At 41.0% G+C, this 24,976-nt stretch overlaps 1 protein-coding gene across 4 annotated transcripts in view; it reads right to left on the bottom strand.

Moving 5' to 3' along the window:
* LOC137432510 (netrin receptor UNC5B-a) overlaps positions 1–24,976 on the bottom strand; it is a 430,308-nt gene that overhangs the window by 65,167 nt on the left and 340,165 nt on the right. For all 4 annotated transcript variants that reach the window (XM_068124516.2, XM_068124518.2, XM_068124517.2 and 1 more), the window contains 2 exons: positions 7,554–7,787; positions 628–777 (listed from right to left, as the gene is read on the bottom strand). In XM_068124516.2, the coding sequence (XP_067980617.2) occupies positions 628–777; positions 7,554–7,787 (384 nt within the window). The remainder of the gene's footprint in view (positions 1–627; positions 778–7,553; positions 7,788–24,976) is intronic.

Raw genomic sequence — 24,976 nt, 5'->3', positions numbered from 1 at the left:
TCTATATTTATTTTTAAAATCAAGATTAAATATATGGTGGTTGGATTCAGGTACCAGGTTTGACTTTGTAAGAATCAGTTGCCAAATGTAACAAATCATTAAATATTCTAAGGGTTAAAAAAAACCACTTTTAGAGGCCATTTTTCCCCGCAAGCGGGGGTTGGCCTTTTTCGGGGACCGTGGTTGTTGTTGTTTTTTTGGTCCCCTTTTTGAAGCAATGTTTTACGGCCGGATGCCCTTCCTGACGCCAACCCTTTTTGTCGCCTTTTTACGACAACCAGGGAATTACCAGTGAACTGGTACTCAATTTGCCGACCTCAGAAGGATGACAGGCTGAGTCAACCCCCTGGCGTTAATTCAGCGATTGACCGGGATTCGAACCCAGGATCCTAGGATCCTAAGCCCTCACCCTAGCCGCTTGCCCAACACCAGGGCTTTGTCCTCTGGTTATTAATTATTAATTTGTTATTATTATTTTGTTATTAATTTGGTTATTAATGTAAAAACTGCGAAATGAAATGTATCAGGAGAAGAACGGAAATTTTCTTGACATCTTGGGACGATTGTGGGTATCTCACCGATATAACGTTTTGAACACCCCACAAAGTACCGACTATCTTACTTCACCTGGAATCGGTCTTGCAGCTTATTAGTCCACAGCGTATTCGGAGTGTTGTGGACAGACAGGCGAAGGTTTCCAGCATTGGCTTTAAAGCGCAGTGTTTTGGACTCGACAACAAGTCTCCCACCAAGCCGTTTCTCCAGCTCCACCACTTCCTGTAGGGTAATGTCATATGTAAAACAAAAATATTTGTTACTCAATGTCTGGCGAGCAGAATTTCCCAAAATTAACTGAAATGTATGTCATAAATACAGGCACAGAATAATTAAATAATTATAGGAATTAAAATACACACGTCTATGTTATCATTAAAATTTCACACCTTGATTTTTGAAAAAAATGTTGTGACATCACATGTCATAGAAACCTAATTCTTCTGGACCCCTGCAGAAAATGATTAATGGTGTTGTGCACCAGCAGTTCAATTGCAGCATCACGAAATAAAACATCATCGGGCTGCCAAGGTGGTTATAAACTAATAGACCAAATAAATAGCCAGCCCGAGTATACTGTGTGTGTGTGTGTATATATATATATTTATATATACATACATGGTGAGTCAGAAGTAGCGCCCGATTTCTGTTTTTTGGTACACTTCCAGCTTGGTACACTTCCGTAATAATTTTCCCCCCAATAAATGGTTAGATAAACATGTCATTCATTTATTTATACCTTCTTGTACACAGTAATACAAATGTCAAACAAACAATCAACTGACAGAAATATATATATATATATAAACAAAAATCGGGCGCTACTTCTGACTCACCCTGTATATATATTTGATCTTTATATATATTTGATCTTTTCCCTTAAAAGGGAAAGCCTGAGCATGTATGTATGTATATACATATATACATACATACAGTGCATTCAGAAAGTATTCAGACCCCTTCATTTTTTTCACATTTTGTTACGTTGCAGCCTTCTGCTGAAATCGTTTAAATTCATTTTCCCCCCCTCATCAATCTACACTCAATACCCCATAATGACAAAGAGAAAACAGGATTTTAGAAAGTTTTGCAAATTTATTTTAAAAAAACAACTGAAATATTACATTTACATAAGTATTCAGACCCTTTTCTATTACACTTGAAATTTAGCTCAGGTGCCTCCCATTTCTCTTGATCATCTTTGAGATGTTTCGACACCTTGATTGGAGTCCACCTGTGGTAAATTCAATTGATTGGACATGATTTGGAAAGGCACACACCTGTCTATATAAGGTCTCACAGCTGACAATGCAAATCAGAGCAAAAACCAAGCCATGAGGTCGAAGGAACTGCCTGCAGAGCTCAGAGACAGGATTGGGTCGAGGCACAGATCTGGGGAAGCCTACAAAAAAAATCTGCTGCATTGAAGGTTCCCAAGAGCACAGTGGCCTCCATAATTCTTAAATGGAAGAAGTTTGGAACAACCAGGACTCTTCCTAGAGCTGGCCGCCTGGCCAAACCGAGCAATCGGGGGAGAAGGGCCTTGGTAAGAGAGGTGACCATGAACCCAATGGTCACTCTGGCTGAGCTCCAGAGATCCTGTGTGGAGATGGGAGAAACTTCCAGAAGGACAACCATCACTGCAACACTCCACCGATCTGGGCTTTATGGCAGAGTGGCCAGACGGTAGCCTCTCCTCAGTGAAAGACACATGAAAGCCCGCTTGGAGTTTGCAAAAAATCACCTAAAGGACTCTCAGACTGTGAGAAACAAGATTCTGTGGTCTGATGAAACCAAGATTGAACTGTTCAGGCTTCCGTCTGGCCACTGATTCAGAACTTAATATATCCTTTAAAATCATAAAATAAAAAGAAATGGCATTGACAAAATTATTTACATTGGATGTATATATTGGTGGTGATAGTTTTGCACAGGACACCAGACTAACAGTCTTCACTTACAATGGTATTTTAAAAGACTACAAACTAGCACAGAAGATAATGAACTCGACAGTGAGAAAATAGTTCTTCCATATCTGAAACTTGACTTAAAATGATGAAAAGCATCAATAACCTAAACTATATTTGTATACAAAATATAGGCTCATCGAAGGGTGAGGTGACAATTGTAGAAGGCAACACACTGAGAGTGGGACAACACATGGACGCAACAAGGGGATTGGAAAGCAGTATCAACAATGAGAGGATTGAAGAAAACGTGAAAATCCAGCCAGTAGAAGGGGAGTTGGGGAGGGTAGAAAAGATCATGGGTCGGGACGAAGGGTAACCTGATGAGTTTGTGATTTACTGCCAACTTGAATCTCTGGAGGGAAGAGTGGGATGAAACAGACTGAGGATGAAGGTTCAAAAAGTAGAAGTGAGGTACAAAGGAGTGCAGGTGAGTAATAATTCTGGATTTGAGGAGTTTCACAAGGAGGAGAATGTGAAAGAGCACATATGACCCGGAGCAACTGGGGTCAGATTGAGGGATGAAGGAGTTGAGGGAACAGGACTGGAAGAGAGGACACAGAGAAAAACGAGAACATAGAGAGCACGGTGAGATTTGACTGGATTAAATGATGATCAAAGTGTCAGAACAGCATCTGACACTATCCAGGTTATCAGAGAGGGAAAGAGTTGCACCTGGTGTGTGAGTATGACGTGCAATTGCACAGCATAATGTGTAGTCATCTGCTAAGAGGAAAAGGGAATTTTCTAAAGCATTGGAAAGGTCAGCACTGTATACAAGGAATATGATTGGGCCCAAGATTCTGCTTTGGGGCACTCCATCCTCCACTGGGAGAGGAGATTAAAGGATTCACTTGAGACTTACACACTGACTGCATAAGTGGAAGAAATCAGCAAGCCAAGAAATAAAGCGGCCTTGTATTGTACAAGCGAAGAACTTGACAACGAGCGATGGGTGTCAGAGTGTATCCGATGTTTGAGATGGGTCTAGAAACAAAGCCTTAGCCTCTTGTTTAAAATTCTGGGCCGACATCCATTGTTGAGAGAGAATGTGTAGCAAATCCAAAGTTGTGTGGCCAGGGCCGAATCCAAGCGAATGTTAATATATTGGGCCATTTGAGAAAAGTAACGACAACGTCAGCTAGTATGATAGATTCCATGACTGTATTTATCAATGAAAGTAAGGTAACCAGCCTGTAATGGAGAGAATGTATTTTTGTACCCCTTTTGTGCATTTGAATAATTTGGCTGTCTTTCCCAGCGGGAAGCAGGTAACTTAAGGCGTGGACAGGTTGCAGAGGAAAAGAGGATCATTTGTTTGGAGAACACAGGACTTCAGTGATTCCTTCTACTGCACTCGTCATTTCAAAGTCAAGGCAGGCCAGAACTTGATGTGCTTTTTCAGTTGAAAATAATCAGTGTCCAATTGACAGTGGGTGCAGTAGGGATGGAGAGGCATTGCTTGGGTACACATGCTAGGAAGGGAAGCACTGAGTTATGACATTTTGCCTTGTCTCAACCAGAGGGGAGAGAGAGAGGGGAGAGAGGAGAGAGGAGAGGAGAGAGGAGAGAGAGTAGAGAGGTGAGAGGGGAGAGAGGAGAGAGGGGAGAGGAGAGAGGAGAGAGGAGAGAGAGGAGAGAGGAGAGAGAGAGGAGAGAGGAGAGAGAGGAGAGAGGAGAGAGGAGAGGAGAGAGGAGAGAGAGGAGAGAGGTGAGAGAGGGAGAGAGGAGAGAGGAGAGAGAGGAGAGAGGGGAGAGAGGAGAGAGGAGAGAGGAGAGAGGGGAGAGAGGAGAGAGGGGAGAGAGGAGAGAGGAGAGAGGAGAGGAGAGAGGAGAGAGGGGAGAGAGGAGAGAGGAGAGAGGAGAGAGGGGAGAGAGGGGAGAGAGGGGAGAGAGGAGAGAGGAGAGAGAGGAGAGAGGAGAGAGGAGGAGAGAGGGGAGAGGAGCAGAGGAGAGAGGAGAGAGAGGAGAGAGAGGAGAGAGAGGAGAGGAGAGAGAGGAGAGAGAGAGAGAGAGAGAGAGGAGAGAGAGAGAGAGAGGAGAGAGAGAGAGAGAGAGAGAGAGAGAGAGAGAGAGAGGAGAGCGCGAGGAGAGAGAGAGAGAGACGAGAGAGAGAGAGAGAGCTAGGAGAGACGAGAGCGAGAGTCAGATGAGAGGAGTAGAGAGAGTAGAGAGAGAGAGAGAGAGAGAGAGAGAAGAGAGAGGAGAGCAGAGAGAGACGAGAGAGGAGAAGAGAGCGAGAGAGAGAGAGAGAGAGAGAGAGAGAGAGAGAGAGAGAGAGAGAGAGAGAGAGAGAGAGAGAGAGAGAGAGGAGAGAGAGGAGAGAGAGGAGAGAGAGAGAGAGAGAGAGAGAGAGAGAGAGGAGAGAGAGAGAGAGAGAGAGAGAGACCAATGCTTTTACAAGAATGTAGATCAGAGTATTTTCAAGTCAGCCTGAGCATATTGCCAAACACTGTGGCAACTCTCTTAACACAGCCAGAGATTTCGACTTTCAAAATAGTAGAATTGTCCATGTCCAGAACAAAAATAATAATAAAAATCATTAAATAAAACAGCTGATTAATAATAAAAAAGAGAAATGTATTAATGCAAAGGTTTCACACACCAAACACATTTTCAACTTTTTAAGATTTCTGTATTTAAGGGTTTTAAAAAAAATTATATTTTCAACAACAGTATAACGGAGTGATTGATGATCCCTCAAACCAAACCACTGTGACAGATCAACTGGGCTTTAAGGAGGGTAAGAGCAAATATTTGCACAACATTTGGAATCCATTCAGCTCTGACACTGACGTCTTTGATCGAAACTTAAAGGTTTAGGAGGCAAACAAAAAACCCTTGTGTAATCATGTGCATTGGAATGAAAAGGAGGAAAAAAAAATTGCAACTGTGTCAGAAGGAAGCAGTTCAGATTGGCATTTTTTATATGAAATAGGCAAAGCCGAGAAACGAACGAAACCCTTTAGAATTACCCTTTATAACCCACTATAATCACCCTTTAGAACCCACTACAATTACCCGATGGACCTGCTAGAATTACCTTTTACAACCCTCTAGAGTCACACTTTAGAACCCTTTATAATTAAACACGGTGGGTTAGAACGGTTCTCCTTCTTCATTTTGCGGACGGACATAACCACATATTGAAGCGGCCTCACCGCTTAAAATATTTACAAACATAAACCTGCAGTTTTTGTTGTATTTAGTTATTTTACTTATTGACATTAAAAAAAAAAATCACACCTGCCCAGGTAAGAAGCCAGCATCACCTAGCCACTATGACTTCACTCACAAAAATCACCCAAAATCCCAGACCTATTAGCTTACTTCCAATCACCAGCAAGGTCATGGAATCCATCATCACAGGTGACATGAACTCATTCCTTTTCTCCAACAGCTTAATCTCAAATCATGAATTTGGATTCAGACCTGGTCAGTCTACCTTAGACATGAAGCTTCTACTCTCCGCACAATGGATGGAGGCCCATAATGTCAGACATGAGGTAAGGGCCGTCTCTCGAGACATATCTCGACCTTTCGGTACAGTCTGGCATCCCCCGCCTTGCTCAACCAATGGCATCCAAGGCCAAGTCAACATGTGGCTTATTGACTTCCTCTACTTCCAATATTCTTACTACTTCGTAGCCAATGTGCGGCTCTCAACGGAATCCTTTGATCTCCCCTCCCAGTCACGGCTGGAGTGCCCCCAAAGCAGTGTTCTGGGCCCATACCTATTCCAAACCTTCATCAACTATCTCTCTGACTCTCTGGAAAATCCACTTTATCTATTTGCTGATGATTCCAACCTCTGCCATGACATCCCTCATCCTTCAGTTAGGTAGGCAGCGGTCTTTCCCCCCTCTTCAGACCTTGAAAAAAATCACTAGCTGGTCAAACACTTGCAATATGCTTTCCATCCTGAATAAAGCTCACTCATTCACTCTCTCTTTCTCTTTCTCTCTCTGTCGAAAGGACCATCTGGTAAACCCTCCCATCTACTTTCTTAATAATCTTCTTCAGGAAGTTCAGTCAATCTTACTCCAGGGTCTCACTATCAGCCATGATCTTTCTTGGGCAGGAAGCCATATTTCAACGTTGCCTCCAAAGCCAGTCGCAAAGTGGGCATCCTCCATCGTATAAAGTCCTTCCTTGGCACAACTGAACACCTATCCACCTACAAGGCCTTCATCCGCAGGTTGATGGATTAATGCTCTCTTCTCTGGGCTGGTTTCCCTGCCTCACACTTTGCTCATCTTGACGCCATTGTAACCAAGGTTTTGAAGACCATTGGAATCTCCGACAAAGAAGCCGACTCCATGGGCTTATCGCGTTCCCATTGCAGCCGGGTCGGTGGTCCCTCTGTCTTATTCCACCTCCTTTCTGATCTTGTACCATCTGCTCTTTCCACATTTCCCACTCCCTCCCTCTGGCTTCTGCAGGGCGGCCATGGTCCACCATCAACCCTCTTTTGGTGAAACTTCCAAAATCGAGAATCGCTGCTCACCTCCACTCATCCTTCCTCATTTTTTTCTTACCTGTGGAATCACCTCTGACCACCCCCATCCCCAACATTCTTCCCCAAGTCCACATCCTTCCAAATCCAGTTTTTCCTTCCTGATGGTTTGTTCCTGTATCCATCCTGACCACCCCATGTATCCTCTTCCATTCCTCTTTCTTGTCCACTTCCCTTATTTGTCCAAGTCTTCCCATATTGTTTCCTTCAACACTGATGTTGGTGTTTCCCCCTCTTTCAATTGTTCCTTTGGTTCTGTTGCATCCTGATCTGTTCATTACTCTAGCCTTGACTTTATATACAAAAAACAACAAATATCCAACAAAATTTGAAGATTTAAATTACACTACACCTCAACATTTGCATGATATCCATTCATTCTAGACATTGGTAGATAATGGAAATGTTTTGTATTGTCTCCCTAATTTCTAAAATGAATGATATGACAGTGTGGTTTAAACTTTCATTGTAATCGCAATAACAGCTGAGCAATCTTTAGAAAGTGTCAGGCATACCTCAAGGCTGTCATCGTCGTCAGGCAAGCAGTAGATACGGAGGCTGTATTCAAGGGAAGGACATACGGATGGTCCGAATGCTGCCAACCTCAAGAGTTTTACAGCAGCTGGGCTTAGAGGCTCACCCAACAGAGCATAGGCTGCAGGGGTTTCTGTCATTAGGTGACAAACCCCATTGCCTAGTTGCCAGTAGCAAGGTGGGAACGGAGGCTCCTCGCGATAGCGTAGCATCTCCTAAAGGACAGACAATTGGTTCATTTATCAAGGTTGGAAGAACAATGATTTATTACCATGAACAATAATAGCAGGCTCTTTACACATCTTCATCTTCATGGAAAGGTCAAAAGTAGTAATATAAAGGAACAGTGAAATCAGAAAGTATTTATAGCAATGGTTGCCTTTCATATTCAAAGAGAGCCATTCACATATGACTTGTGAACATGTGAGCATGTAAATTGTTTAGTGTAGGAACTGCTGCTCACACAATAACCAGAATTTGGGGCAGCGATCAGGGTAACCTGGTGCCAAGGAGGATCTGCAAAAACCAGTCCACTTGATATGCATGCTGGCAGACCATTACCCAGGAAAGTGATCTGCCCTTCGACATGCAACCGGGTTCCTACTTACGGCTAAGTAAACAGAGGCATTTGAATTAGGGAAACTTGCCGAAGGTATTGTCCCACCTGGGAATAGAACCCGGGTCCTCTCGCTTGCGAGGCGAACATGCAATCCACTGCACCACATGAAGCAAATCTTAACATCCTCACCATTATTCCTCTCCATCCAAAATAGAGGTGTTCCGTGTGTGTGTTTAACCTGTACCGGAAAGATTTACGTTAACACTATTTGTCCAGTAAAGTGATTTCATCAGTCTAAGCAGAGTTGTGTCACGACATTAGATGAGCATGATTTCACCAGTATATGGCCTCCTCAACACAAATGTTAACCCGAAAAATTAATGATAATACGTATTTGCAAATTACTTTTCTATTACCAACATGAAAGAGCAATCAGAGATTGCAAAGCCTCGTCAGGATGTGTTTTTTGGTCGTTTTTAAGGCTTTTGTGCTAAAAACAAATATGGAGCCCCAACCACGTAACCGATGACATCATTTTTTTTTCTCCACCAATTTATCCATAGATGATGCTCAATAAATTTCATCTTGATCGGATGAAGTTTTGTACTAACTTGTTGAATTATGATGTCATAATGGAGGAACCTATGACATCATCATTAACATATGTTATTCCACATAGAGAGTTCTTTACAATAATCCATTTTGCAATTTTTTCTGTGCAGTGCTTTCGGAGATATAGAGGTGCAAATTTTTTTGGTTTTTCAAAGATGGTGCCATCACCACGTGACCCATGATGTCATAATTATCATTTTAAAAAATTAAACAGGAGGACGTGCACCTATGGTGAAAAATTCCTGTCAATCGGACCAGCGGTTGTAGAGAAAAAAAAAATCCTCTTAATCGGATGAAGTTTTGTATTTGTAGAATTATGATGTCATAATGGAGGAACCTATGACATCATCATTAACATATATTATTGCCCATGGAGATTTATTTTCAATGAGCCATATCTCAATTTTTTCTATGCAGCGTATCAGAGATATAGAGGTGCAAAGTGTTTCGGTTTTTCCAAGATACCTGACAGATGACGTCATATTTATCATTCAACATTCTACAGGTGGAGTTGCACCTATGGTGAAAATTTCCTGTCAATCAGACCAACGGTTGCAGAGAAAATCATATTCATTCTGTGCAGACAAACAGACTCTAATGCAATACCCTCCCTCTCCTATGGTGAGGGTAAAAATGATGTCTTGAATCTTGATTAACCAAAGGAATTGTTTTACCGGTGAATAACATAAACTTATATTTGACTGTACTCACTAAATATACTTGAACTTGTAAAATTTCAATTGAAAACGCATAAATATACTCTCTGCCATAACATACCGAACATGTAAAGTTGATAATGCAATATTGTTGAAGGACTGTTCCAGCATTCATTCCAAGTATGTTTTGGCACGTGGGATGTGCAGAACACCTGATTGCAACTTTCCACTTGACGCAGTTGCCTCATGCAATTATCGTTCAGCACGTGCAACTCATGTACCCTTGGGTTTTTAAGGTGACACAAGGCAATCCGAGCAAATTGGAAAGGTTTTTTTTTCTGAGACAGGTTGGTGGTTTCTCTGTGGTCTCTGACAGCAGCATGTGGATCATCCAAAAACACACTGATTACATTAGCTAACGATCCATTGTAATGCCACGTCTGTCAGAAAATGAGAGGAATTAAATAATTGGACACATTCCACCAGGATATTCCATTAGCCATGTTGCAAGGCTCTAAAATGTGAGCAGAGGAACTGTTTATAACCTCAGAAGATGTCATCAAGCCAATGGATCAACAAGAGATATGCCAAGTCGTGGAACTCTCAGGATAACGATTCCTAGTCAGGAGTGATTCTTTCACACCCATCTATGCGATCGAAGCATGTAGACCAGGAGCCCAGAAGGTTTATTCAAGTGAAAAGCGCCGAAGCAACTGACCACGTGGGTTGAAAGGGTTCTACCCCCACATCACAAAAATGCATTGCTGCCGGGTCAGGGCCGGTGCCTTCCCGCCCAAATCGCCCAAAATAGGGACGCCATTACCGAAAATCCTATTTTCTTCAATATCTGGAAAACTATACATGGGAGTATCACAAATCTGGTGTCTACACCCATGTTTTCATGGTCAATCATCATAAAAATGAATTTCTCCTTAGCCAGGGTTGTGTCTTTCCTGCCCAAAAGCACCCAAAGTAAGGAAACCATTGCTGAAAATCCTATTTCCCTCAATATCTGGAAAACCATACATGGCAGTATCACAGATCTGGTGTCTACACCCATGTTTTCATGGTCAATCATTACAAAAATGCAGTTTTCTCCTTAGTAAGGGTCATATTTTTCCCGCCCAAAAGCGCCCAAAGTAAGGAAACAATTGCTGAAATCCTACTTTCCTCAATATCTGGAAAACCATACATGAGAATATCACAAATGATGTGTCTACACCCATGTTTTCATGGTCAATTATTACATTGCCAACAATTGCAGTGCTTTAAAAATGACTAAATTCACCATGTATTATCTAAACAATGGTGTATTATATTGTACCGTACATGGTGTTATGTAACATGTCTTGATTTTATTGCAAAATTTGCTATACTAGTTGCACCAATGTTTTTGATTTCCTTAAACCCCAAGGAACACAGCTGGGTTGGTGTCATTTTTTTTTCTATTATTCCAATGGTGGCCATTTTGAATTTCACAATGTCCGCCATTTTTACATAAAAATAACTATATCTCAGGTTCTAGTACAGCATCTCGTACGGTTATTTTGGTGCCAATGGGTAGATGGGATCAAATAATTCAAATTCACCATTATTTCCAATGTTGCTGAGTATCCATCTGCCAAAATTCAAGATGGTGGCCAAAATGGCTTCCAAAATGGACGCCACAGCAGAAAAAAAAATTCTGCCAGCTTAATGACTCTGTGGAAAAAAAACGTGACCATGATCACGGAAGATAGTGATAATACGAAATTATTAAATTAAATTGGACACATCTGGGTATCCGTAGTAAAAAAAACAAAACTTTAGAGGGCAGCACTGTGACTACAGGCTTTGTTTACTACAACAATCAGCTCATCTAATTGGGTGGAAGTTCTGCATGCCATTGTTTGTATCAAAAGGTTAAGAAACTACCTATTTTATGGTAAGTCTGCATATTTTGTACATATCATCTTTTGTAGCTCACTGTTGGGACTTAATTGGAAAAAAAGCTCGCCAAAAAGTATTTAACAAAGAAACATTCTAGTTACAATTTTTATTTGTAAGCTTATACCCTTCACGGCAAAATTGATGACCATGCTGTTCAAAACCCAAGAAAAAGTCATAGCTTTAAAAAGTAGTCATATGAGAACATTTCAACAATGCTCTTATTTCCCAAAAGTTGGTCAGCCATTATTACTGACCAAAAATTCAATAAAATCTGGTGTATTAGCTGTTGCTGTGACCATTGCAAAGCAGTTGCTATGACTTTTTTCAAAACTACGGAAAGCCATAGAGGACATCCTATGTGAATTAAGAACTAATGCGTGATAAGATCACAAATTGGGTATCTACACCTAAGTTTTCATGGATAATCGTTACATTGAGAAAATTATTGTAGTGCTTATAAACTATGTATTTCATCCAGAAATGTTCCTCTCAGAGTCAGATCACCGTGTGTTTGTGGTTGCAGTTGAAGCAAATAATGAACACTTTGTCTTATTTTGTTAATTTATTAACTCATGGAGGAATGGAAGAAGCCTCAATATGGGCAAATCCTTGGAAGAAAAACATTGTATGTTTCACATGGTGGTGTGTGCATGGCGATGAAGAATGACGGGGATGATCTTCTGCAAATAGAGGAACCGAATCACCTCCAATCTCGACATGAAGAGGCTGATACTCTCATTGCCTTTCATGCAAACAGCATTTCCACTGGTAACATTCTGGTGAGGTCCACCGATACGGACGTCTTCATCATTCTGCTTGGGCTCTCTGGAAGGTCGGAAGGGATCAGCATCATCATGGACTATGGATCTGGCAACAACCGAAGGTCCATCGGTGTCTCTAAAGTAGCTGCCATTCTTGAGAAGAAACAGCCTGGTATAACTGAAGCAATCATCGGCCTTCATGCCCTGACTGGTTGTGATTTCACATCATGTTTCTTCAGAAAGGGCAAAGTTAAGCCCCTCCAGCGGATGGAATCAGATCCAGCTCATATGATGGCATTGCGATCTCTGACTTCTGAGGAAGTAGACATTCCAGGTGTTACCGCCTTTGTCTGCTCGCTGTATGGGTTCAAAACCTCTGACATTAATGAAGCCAGATACAAGGCATTCATGCGCATGAGTGGTGGTAATGAGAAGGAGCCCCTTGCCAAAATCAAGAAGATAAACTGTGCTTCTCTTCCCCCGTGCAGCAAGACACTTGGTAATCATATCAAAAGAGCCCGATATGTGGCAAGAATCTGGAAGAGGGCTGACCAGACTGATCCAACAGGTGGGGCAAGTCCCACAGACTATGGATGGAAGTTGACTCAAAACTGCTTTGAATCAGATTGGTACCCAGGAAGTGCAGTACCAAAGTCCCTCACAGGCCTACCTACGGATGACGGAGACAGAGTTGGAGCAGCTTCCATAGATGACGAGGAATCAGATGTCGATAGTACTTGGAGTGAGGACAGCAATACTAGTGATGAGAGTGACAGAGTAGACACGTAAAAATGCAGAGATGTCAGAACAACTGATGTCATTGAACAGTACTATTTTCCTTCTGAAGGACAATGACTCTGCAAGTTGTGAGTTAAGGACACAAGTTGGATGGAAATACCATAATACACCATTGTTGAGGTAATGCATGGTGAACTAGATATTTTAAACACTGTAAATGTTGTCAATGTAATGACTGACCATGAAAACATGGGTGTAGACACGTCATTTGTGACTTTAAACACTTTTCTTGCAAAACGTTTCTAAAAATGTTTAAAACCTAAACACAAATGTCAAATTCATAAACACCGTCTGTTTAATAAACACAAGCCATCAACTTCCTAAACATGTTTAGCATAAATTTAAACTTGTTTAGAAACGTGGTGCAAGATAGTGTTTAGAAAAGTGTTTAAAGTCTAAACACTGTTTTTGCATGTGGTATTATCATGTATAGTTTTCCAGATAATTAGTAAAAGTTTTTTTTTTTGAACAATGGTATCCTTACTTTGGGCGCTTTTGGGCTTGACCAAGGAGAAATGCATTTTTGTAGTGATTGACCATGAAAACATGGGTGTAGACAGCAGATTTGTGATACTCCCATGTATAGTTGTCCAGATATTGAGGGAAATAGGATTTTCAGCAATGGTTTCCTTACTTTGGGCACTTTGGGTGCTTTTGGGCAGGAAAGACACAACCCTGGCGAAGGAGAAATGCATTTTTATAATGATTGACCATGAAAACATGGGTGTAGATAGCAGATTTATGATACTGCCATGTATAGTTTTCCAGATATTGAAGAAAATAGGATTTTCGGTAATGGCGTCCCTATTTTGGGCGATTTGGGCAGGAAGGCACCGGCCCTGACCCGGCAGCAATGCATTTTTGTGATGTGGGGGTAGAACCCTTTCAACCCACGTGGTCAGTTGCTTCGGCGCTTTTCACTTGAATAAACCTTCTAGGCTCCTGGTCTATTGGTGTTGGCTTAACAGTTAAGGTGGCTGGCTTGAGATCTCAGTGTCCTGAGTTCAAGCCCCTGTCACACTATTGAATTAACACCAGGTGGGTTGACTCAGCCTGTCATTCTTCCGAGGTCGGCAAAATGAGTACCAGCTTACTGGGAAGAATGAGCCGTTCGGGTATCCTGCATTGGAGTGGCGCCCTATCCAGGATTGTGCCAAATAGCCGAGGAAACTGCTTTGGCAGCCATATGCATCTGCAGATGCAAAAAGGAGTGGTCTTCAGGTTCAAGACTAACCAGAATACTGCAAACACACTCCCTGAACAAGAACACCCTTTGGAGGCCATTTTTCACCACAGAGCAGGGGTTGGCCTTTTTCGGGCACCGTGGTCCCCTTTTTGAAGCAATGTTTTATGGCCGGATGCCCTTTCTGCCGCCAACCCTGTTCGTAGACTTTTGCGACACACGGAATTAATTACCAGTGAAACTGGTACTCAATTTGCCGACCTCGGAAGGATGACAGGCTGAGTCAATGACAGGCCCTGGCGTTAATTCAGTGATCGAACGGGATTCTAACCCAGGATCCTCGGATCCCAAGCTGGCACCCTAAACGCTAAGCCAACACCAGGCTAAACACACTCCCTGAACCTCGCACAATAAGTGCCAACATCATCTTGAGGCATCCAGATGATGCAGGGATCTGTGCTGATCATCCTGTTCAGTGTTTAAAACGTTCACCGGCAGTGACACATCCAAGCATGTTTGCATTGATCAAGTCAACACTTGGACAACACACCGATGGAAATCGAGGCAATGGGAAAGTGTTATGTTTGAATGATGAATAGAGGTTTCTCATTGAAAGACATGATGCCCGGGCACTGTTCTACAGAAGACGCAATGAGTGACATGCCCCAGTCTGTGTCCACAAAGCAACCATTTTTGATGTGGAAATGTTCTGATGTGTCATGGTATTACGGAAACCTTTCACACCAACTTGATCTGCATCCATGGCAATCTGACAATCAATATATTAATGAGATCTCACAGCAACACGTGTTGCCCACACATCAACAACATGGTACAGGAATCATCTTGATGCACAATAATGCTCCTGATCACAGGGTTCATTAGACCAAGAAACGTTCTTGTCAACGCCAACATCAATGTCATGACACCATGGTTTGCCATTTCGCCAGATTTAATTCCAATTGGACATATCTGGGATATCATTGATCGCTGCATTTGAACCTTGCCAAGACAGCGACAGACCCTTGATGAGCTGGAACAGTTGCCGATTCGGGCATGGAATGCCATTCCCCAGGTTCAGATTTGAGCGCTCATGTTGTCGATGTGACTACAGTGCAATGCAATGATTGCTGCCGGACATGGACAAACCTGGTGTTGAGATTTTTACTTCCACGATGGATCCTTACATGAAAACATTCACCGGGATGCAGCATTACGTTATTACATCACAACGAAATGGATATCTGTCAGAAGTTTGCAACTCATCTGCCCCCTACGATGCCACAAAAATAAATTGCATCAACAACAAGCACGTGTTCGGGTTTTTTATGGAGCACAGTGTATACTTTCATAAATTGTTTTAAATACCATATATCTGAAGATCTAATTATACATAATCTATCTGAAGATGTAATTATATATACTAGGGCATGCCCGTACGTGGGTGCCCGTTCCTTGCCAAAAAAAACAAAAAACGCTACCCGTACGCTCTACCCCGCCCGTACGCCCGTACGCCCGTAAACAAAAAAAACAACGCTCTTCGCTTCCGCCCTTCGCTCTGACTGAATTGGGAGAAATAATGCGCATAAGAAATCGAGAAATTATTATTTTCTCCGGAAGAAATCGAATTACGAACCGTAATGGCGCACGCGCTCGGCTCGGCTCGCTCTCACATCGGCCACGCCTACGCAACAACGCGTTCTGTGATTGGCTGCCGGAAGTGCAGTCTTCACTGTCCGGAAGGTCGCAAATCGCAGTTACGATGAATCGCAAATTAGTTTTAATTAGTTTTAAAACATAGTTTAACGGCAACATAGTTTTCCAACGTGAAATAAATGAATACGCTCTCAAATGTGCCGTCCGAGGCAGAGTCTGTTCGCCACGTTCGGCACACGTGATAGCTCGCTGCTCTCTGATTGGTTGAATCGTTTTTTGGACATAGCTCGGTAACTACTTCTCCGATTAATATGAAACCTTGAAAAGGCACATCCTCGGGTCCCCAGCAATATACCTGGCAAGTTTAAAGTATATCGGACCCGTGGTTGTCGAGAAACAGCGGTCACAGACATACAGACATACAAACATACAAACATACAAACATACAAACATACACACAGAGATTACTGGAATTATAGATAGATATATATATATATACAGTCACGTGAAAAAGTATGTACACCCCATGTAAAGTTTTGACTTTTTCAACATATTTCAAAATACAGCTATTTTATCTTCATTTCAACTATTGATAGATAAAGGTGATATAATATAATAATTATCATGAAACATTTACATTTTGTCGTCCATTGTATAATTAAAATAAACATAAATGCAAATTTTGCATGTGGAAAAAGTAAGTACACCCTTGGCTCCAATAGGTGGTATTGCCCCCTTTGGCAGAAACAACCTCAAGTAGGCGTTTCTTATAACTGTCTACCAGTCCCTGACATCGACTGGGAGAAATTTTTGCCCACTCCTCCATGCAGAATTCTTTCAGCTGTGCGATGTTTGAGGGGTTTCTTGCAAGTACAGCTCGTTTAAAATCCCCCCACAACATCTCGATGGGATTTAGATCCGGGCTTTGACTTGGCCATTCCAGAACCCTCCATTTCTGTCTTTTCAGCCATTCCTTGGTGGATTTACTGGTATGTTTAGGGTCATTGTCATGTTGCAAGGTCCACCTTCGGTTCAGCTTCAACTTTCCGACAGATGGCCTCACATTATCCTCAAGCACCCTCTGGTACAATGAAGAATTCATAGTGGATTCTGTGATGGTGAGCTGCCCAGGCCCTGATGCAGCAAAGCTGCCCAAAACCATAATATTTTCACCACCATGGTTTACAGTTGGTTGGTATCAGGTTTTTGTGGTCAAATGCTGTCTTTGGTTTTCGCCAAACATGTCTTCTGGTACTGTGGCCAAATAGCTCGACCTTCGACACATCTGTCCAGAGCACATTGTTCCAGAAGTGCTGGTCTTTGCCGAGGTGTTCATTGGCAAACTTTAGTCTTGCCCTGATGTTTTTTCTGGACAGCAAAGGTTTCCTCCTGGCACACCTCCCATGTAGATCAAATTTGTGCAGCCTCTTTCTAATGGTAGACTCGTGCACTTTGACATCAACAGTGGCAAGAGCTACCTGTAGGTCCCGTGATGACATTCTGGTGTTCTTAGAGACTTCTTTCAGCATTTTGCGGTCTGCTCTCGGGCTGAACTTGCTGGGGCGGCCTGGCCTGAACAAGTTGGCAGTTGTTTGGAATCTTCTCCACTTGTAGATGATCATCCGGACAGTCGAATGATTGATTTCAAATGGTTTGGAGATTTTAAAATCCCTTCCCAGACTCGTAGGCATCTATAACCTTCTTTCTGAAGGCCTCAGAGAGCTCTTTTGATCTAGGCATGGTGACGCCGCACACTTAACAACAAAGAGCAAACCAAACTAAATGTCTGAGGTTTAAATAAGACAGGTTCCTCCAAGATCCTCTCTAACGATGTTCTAATCATTTGCACCTAAGCTGGTGCACCTGATTCTAATTTTAGGTATTTGAAGTCGTGATATATGTAGGGGTGTACTTACTTTTTCCACATGCGAAATTAGCATTTTTGTTTACTTAAATTATACAATGGACTACAAAATGTAAATGTTTCATGATATTTGTTATATTATATCACCTTTATCTATCAATATTGTTGAAATGAAGATAAAATAGCTGTATGTTGAAATATGTTGAAAAAGTCAAAACTTTACATGGGGTGTACTTACTTTTTCACATGACTGTATATATATATATAGGATTCCTGGATATATATATCTGAATGAATTCAAATTCATTCATTCATATTCATATGTATCGAAGAGAAAATATAATTAATTATAGACAATGTATAATTATGGTATTTTCATTGTGAAATAAACTAGTTTGAGTTTCTAAATATTCTAAAGATTTCTCAAAAATAATTCACAAAAATGATCTTCTTCTTCTTCTTTCATATGCAGCAAATGTCTGTAGGTAGCATAATTTGCTGGGGTCGTGGCTAAGCCTCAGATGCATTGCCCCCTGTTTGTTTGAGCATGGGCACGTCTCAAACTTGCGCAGTGTGCAGGTGGTAGCCCGCATACTCTTCATGAAGGATACCATGAGATCTTTAACATCCACCAAATAATATCAGTAAGTGTGATTCCCAGTTTATCATCCACCTCAGGGGTGGCACACCCATTGATGCCTCACCCTTAATGCCAAACACCAGGATGCCAGTCTACACCCGGGCCGAGATTCAAACCCAGCCTAGACAGCTCTGAGGCGAGTGTGCATATGGCTATCCTGTCACCCAAACAGTAAAAATGCAGTTTCATTGATTGTCATAATAGCTGATTGTCATCTTCAATACATGTGATATATTTGAACCAGATATTTTTCAATAAAAAGCTAAATATATATCGCACTCACACAATATATATATAATGGACCAAACCATTGCATGTAAATAGAGGGGGGGGTTCTGTGGTCGTTGCGAATGGACCAAACCATTCATGTAAATAGAGGGGGGGGGGGGGGTTCTGTGGTCGTTACTGCCACGTGGTTTCAAAGTTTTTTTTTGTTGTTGTTGTTTGCACGCATGTTTTTTTGCACCCACGTACGGGCACGCCCTAGGATGTTTACACACACACACCCCTACACAAATTTTTTTTTTTTTTTTTTTTGGCAAGGAACGGGCACCCACGTACGGGCACGTCCTAGCTTATATATAGTACGGGCATGCCCTAGTATATATAAATATATAAACACACATAATATATATAATATATATATTGCACAATATATTGCACAATATATTGCACAATATATATATAAATATATATCGCATATAGTATGACTGATCTCATTAGGTCTTTCACGAGCCTCGATTCAGTATACCAAAAAACAACAACAAAAAAAACACCATTGTACTATGTAATCTGCTTGCATTTGATCCATTTGTCCATCGATGAAATGTCTTCTTTTTTTTATCTGAATTTTTTTTAACTTCAACTTCAAACGTTTTTTTTTTTTTTTAAACCACGCCATGAACAGCATCAGCGGAAGAATACACTGCACTGTATATAAAAAGCTACATTCAAGATATTGGCATTCATGATGATAATGATAATTGATAACTATCAATTCATTAATTGTTTCAAAAAGTTTGGCACCAAATGCTATTTATCCACATATGTGATGAAGGAAAAATAATAATAGTAATAATAATAAAGTGTTCAAAAGCACGAGCTTTGCAGGCGATTAGATAATGTTGTTGACGATAGATCTATTTTGGGATCATTTCATGATTCAAATACTAAATCCAACTGAGAAAAAAGTGTTGCAGTTCAGACAAGGTTCGCTCATCAAGGAAAGCTGATGGAAGGAGCCCTGTGGCATTTCCACGTCAACTCGCGTAGTACCCGCTGCTTTTTCCCCATAATTTCCCTTTCATTCTGAGCTTTTATTTTCTGCAAATTCTACTGCTAAGCAGAGCTGCAGCTGAACCTCAAAATATGGTGAAAAAAAGAAAATCTGTTATGCTTGAAGTTATAACAAAAAAAAAAAAAAAAAAATCACTCTTCCAATAACATTCCCCGAGGATGACAGAATTGGCCTTGTGCCAAGATAAAATAGATCAGCGAGTATAAATCATGCTTGCAATTTGCTGTGAGCTCCAAGCCCTGAGGAAATACAGGCAAAACCTTTGGCAGGCTTTTGGGAAAACAGCCACCATGAAGAGAGGTGTAATCGGTGGAATCTCACCCAGGAATCCTCATTAGCTTTGGTGGATCTGTGAGCATCGAGTCTGCCTCCGCTTTTATTTTCACAACAAAGCAAAAGCTGGATCATGGCCTAAAGGCCACTGGAGGTGGAGAGGGTTTATTGCCAATTTCCTGCAGTGTAAGCTTAAAAATGGCTGTTATTGAAAAAAATTGAGTTTTTTAACTACTGAAATGTTTACAAGTTTCAAGTATCCCTTTGAAGAACAACAAGTATTGTTTTACAATAACAAGTATAAATTTACAAATATGAAAAAAATATCTTCCGTGCCCTATGGAATAAAGTAAAAATCTTACTTATAGTCTCAGGTAAAAACATAATAAAGGACAATATTGACTTATAGGACAAGTTACACATTTCTGCACACTTGTACTCACTGCACTTGTAAAGTTCTCAAGCTATGTGTGATATTAATTTCCCTTCGAGGAACAAATATCAAGAATTTTTGTTGATTTACGATAAATTAATTATTCTTTAGAATACTGTCTCTTGCACCCGAGATGGTTCGGTGGATGTGCGGAGTATCGTTGAGAGAGAGGAAGACAAATGATGAATTGCGAAAGATGATGGGAATAGAGCCTGTGATGGATGCTGTGAAGAGGAACAGGTTGAGATGGTTTGGTCATGTGTTGAGGAAGGATGAAAGTGACTGGTTGAGAAGTGATGGAAATGAAGGTAGAAGGAAGTAGAGGACGGGGAAGACCAAGAAAGACTTGGCTGAAGGTGGTGGAAGAAGAAATGCGGGCAAGGGGGTTAACAAGGAGAGATGCAGAAAATAGGGCAAAATGGAGAAGATTGTCATGGGGACCGCAAGGCTAACCCCCGCTCTAGCAGGGAAAATGGCCTTAAAATGCATGTTGTTGTTGTTGTATACTTATCCACCTTGTCCACCCCATGCATCCTATCCTTCCCTCCCCCTCATTCCTCCACACACCATTCGTATACCATAGTCTCCCTCTATCTTGGCCTTCAACTTTGCTGTGGTCTTTCCTCCCTCTCTCTTCTGTTTATTTTGTCCTGTTACGTCCTGATCCGTTCAGTGATTTGGCTTACGAGCTCTTTCATGAGCCTCGACTACGTATACAAAAGATACGACTTCACAAGTATTTCTCCAAATGGGATGTGTTGGGTGAAGGATTAATCTCACCTAGTTTGTAATATCACACGACAATCAAACGTTACATTTCACATATTTATCATTAAGCAACCTCATTTGCATCACACCCCATTTGGATAGTTTTCCATGTTTCCCAAAAATAGTCAATTTTGGTGTGAATTTTATTTTTTTCCAGCCTTATCCCATGTCATACCACATATTATAAACCATCCAGCCTTATCCCATGTCATACCACATATTATAAACCATACGATTGTGCCCACTGTATGGAGTGTCTTAGATCAACGTGCTATTAATGCGTTTTTGACAGAGATAGTTATCACAGTATAAATGTATCATTGCAGCTGGGCCTACACAGCAAGATAAAGCGCACAGTATTGTATGATTTTTTGGTTGTTGTAGACTTACTCTCAGAGGCATTGTAATGAGGTGTTCACCAACCCCTGCAGACAGCATGACAAAATAGCTTGTCAAATAGTTTGGGAAAGTGATACCATTTCTGAATTCTATTTTATAAGTAAAACAGTGCTTTCTGGGTTTGTTCGTTTGATTATTAGCTCGTCCCTTGCACAGCAGGAGACGGTGTGTGTGTGTGTGTGTGTGTGTGTGTGTGTGTGTGTGTGTGTGTGTGTGTGTGTGTGTGTGTGTGCGTGCGTGTGTGTCCAGGCCGTAACTGTCTGTTTTACATTTGAGCTTTTGTCATCAAATTTTCAACACAGCTTTATTATGATAATATGGAGATGGCAAATTAATAATTTGGTCAAAAGGTCCAAAGGTCAGCATCACATAAAATGGTCAATTTTCATCCGATTGATCTGAAATTTTAAGAATTTGCATATTGGGTCACTGAATCGGTTCACCAATAAAAAGTTACAAACTGATTGTTTTTTTTAGATCAAAAGATCAAAGGTCAAGATTGTGTAAAATCACCATTTTTTACCCGATTGACCTGAAATTGAATGGATTTGCATATCAGGTCACTAAATTGGTTCACTAATCAAAGGGTGGAAGTCGATTGTTTTTTATTTATTTATATCAAAGGGCAAGGTTGCATGAAATCATTAATCTTCATTCGATTGACCTGGAATTTTAAAGAATTTGCATATTGGGTCACAGAAGTAGTTCACCAATCAAAAGCTAGAAGCTGATTATTTTTTTTAGATCTAAAGCTCAAAGGTGAAGGCTGCATAAAATCTTCAATTTTAATTTTGGATTTTTAAAAAACTGTTTTCCTTATTTTGAGCATACGGAAGAAGAAGAAGACATGTGAATACAAACAGATGCGGACGGGCCTTGCCTTTTCAGATGCTTTCTAGTTTTCTACTTATAATGTTGGTTGGCTTTGCATTTTTTATGGTTGTTCAAGGTTGATAATAATTATTTTATTGAGGAACATGTGAAAAGCATAGCTCAATTCTGAAATTATATGCAGTGATATTGCCTACACTAAGATATTCAGGAAGTCACATCAATGCTGGTCAAATAACTCCATAGGAATTGAAGATGTAGTGCAGTGGAGAGGTGCATCATTAAGTTGCTTGTGAAGGAGGTTAACATCAAACGAGCTAAATTTCACAGGAGACTGTCTGCACAATTTAGTGATCGATGCACATCTCTGACTTAGTTGTATTTTTAAATGGTACAGCGAGTTTTGAAATGTCCATAAATTTGTGAGCAATTTTGAGCATTCTCATGTGCAACCAACTGCTATCACAAGAGCGAACATTAAATGTGTTGAACAGCTGATTTTTGACAATAATCAGATTACTTTCTACATATTAAATTGCAGACAAATGGATGGCACTGATGGAAGTATGGAAACGTTCATTCTCATCATTCATTCTCACTGAGAATTTAAAACGTGAGTGCAAGGTGGATAGCAAAGGACATTTTTTTTAAATCAAAAGGCAACTCATGTAGCCAATGGCATGGAGCTCACTGGAATACTACTCGAGAGAAGGAGATCATTTATTGAAGAACATTGTGACCTCAGCCCATCTTTTTATGCCAAATTCAATGTGAGCCAGCGCATGGATGAGAAATAGATGAGTGGTCCCACCACCGAAAATCATTCAAGGTTCAGCCATCAACTGCAAAGCTTTTTTGTGACAGCAAAAATCTTTTTGTGACCTCAACTTGTTCAAATAATGTTGATTTTCTTGAATATGGAAGAAATACTCAATGAAAAGTATGACTGACTTGTTACGCAATGAAATGACAAAGAATACGCTTTAATCTCAAGGCATGATTTTTTTTTCCCTGATTGCACACATTTCAAATACAAATGTGACTACAACTGCTAATATCGCAGAGATGAGTTAGGAAATTCCAAATAATCTCCAATACAGTTGAGACATGTTACCTTGTGATTTTCATCTTACTATAATTCACCAAATGTCTGTCTGTCTGTCTGTCTGTCCGTCCGTTCGAAGGTACCGTAAAAAATGCTGAACCGATCGCAAATATATTTTCGGTGGGTAATCCTGGGATCTCCAGGAGTAAAATAGGCTATTTAGTTTTCCCAATTTCAGCTTTAGTCTCCAGCATTCTCAGGTTTGGACTTCCGCATAACATTCGTGTTTGCATGACGTTCATTGTTTTCATTGTGACGATGTTGTTTTCCCGGGTGCTGCACAAACGGCTGCCTCTGATGCCTCACACTTCTGAAAGCTGATTACCATGTTTATCATTCCCAGAAATGAACTACAATGGAACTCGGTAGAGCACATACCTCCACTGAAAGGCTGGATCTGCATTCAGATCCGGCTGGATCGCTGCACAGCTGCACCTATCGAACTCGGTGACCTTGGACAAAGACCGTTTATTATTCCTTTAAACCTTTTATTAAATTTAAATTTAAAAATTTAAATATTCCTTTAAAACTTTTATTAGTCTTACTATAATTCACCAAATGTCCGTCCGTCCGTCCGTCTGTCTGTCTGTCTGTCTGTCCGTTAGAAGGTACCATAAAAACTGCTGAACCGATCGCAAAGATATTTTGGGTGGATAATCCTGGGATCTCTAGGAGAAAAATAGGCTATTTAGTCTCCAATTTCAGCTTTAGTGGCCAGCATTCTCAGGTTTGGACTCCCGCATAACATTCGCGGTCACATGACATTCATTGTTCTCATTGTGACGACGCACAAACGGCTGCACCCGGGAAAGCAACATGTCTCCATCGATCTTGCCAAGGCCGTAACAGCTATCGGCTCAAAATCCTTTTCACTGTTGATTTGGTACAGTTACACGTTTCGGGAATTTGGTACACGTATCGGGAGTACATACGACATAGCGATTGTGAACACGATTCACGATCATCACGATCATCGTGTATCGATCACGATTTGAAACACGATGGAATAATATTTATGGATATGAACAGTGATGTGGCTTTTATTGAAATTCTAAAGTTACTGTTTAGATTTTCATGATTTGCGTGTGATATGATTCAACAGATGTTTATATGAATCGTTTAAAATTAAAAAAAAGCCTTCAATTTCTGATATTTTGCCATCGCCATATGCAGATTCGCCACGGACCCACGATCGATGTTTCTATACGTGAACGTACCCGTTTGTTTGCGAACGGGTACGTTTTTCATGGAAGTCTTTCACGAACTTGCTGTCCATGTCTGACGTGCGACTGAAGGTGCTACAGGAATGTGGAATTTATTGGTTTCATACTTTAGCATTCGCCGTATCTGCATTGCCTGTTTGCTTCTGGCCTCCCACCCGTGTGTAGCACAGGTATTTCTCTAGTCTCTTTGATCCACTCAAGAAAACACATGGGAGAGGAATGATGAACTGAATCGGCAAAAGCCCATGTATGAAAATATCTGCATGCGCATTCCAAATATTTATATGCTGGTGGGATCAAGGCACTACCACATCAGTTGAACAGCACATGTGCATATATGAGGCTGGGGTATACCTTGAAAAATAGATTAAGTTTCATTAACTCCCACTGTACTTTTCAATGTTGCAGAATAGAAAG

The sequence above is a fragment of the Myxine glutinosa genome, chromosome 8, assembly GCF_964187855.1.
Source record: "Myxine glutinosa chromosome 8, kmMyxGlut1.1, whole genome shotgun sequence".
In the NCBI taxonomy this organism is placed as follows: domain Eukaryota; kingdom Metazoa; phylum Chordata; class Myxini; order Myxiniformes; family Myxinidae; genus Myxine; species Myxine glutinosa.
Note: the sequence above shows the minus strand (reverse complement) of the source record. Positions and strands in the feature narration are given on the sequence as shown.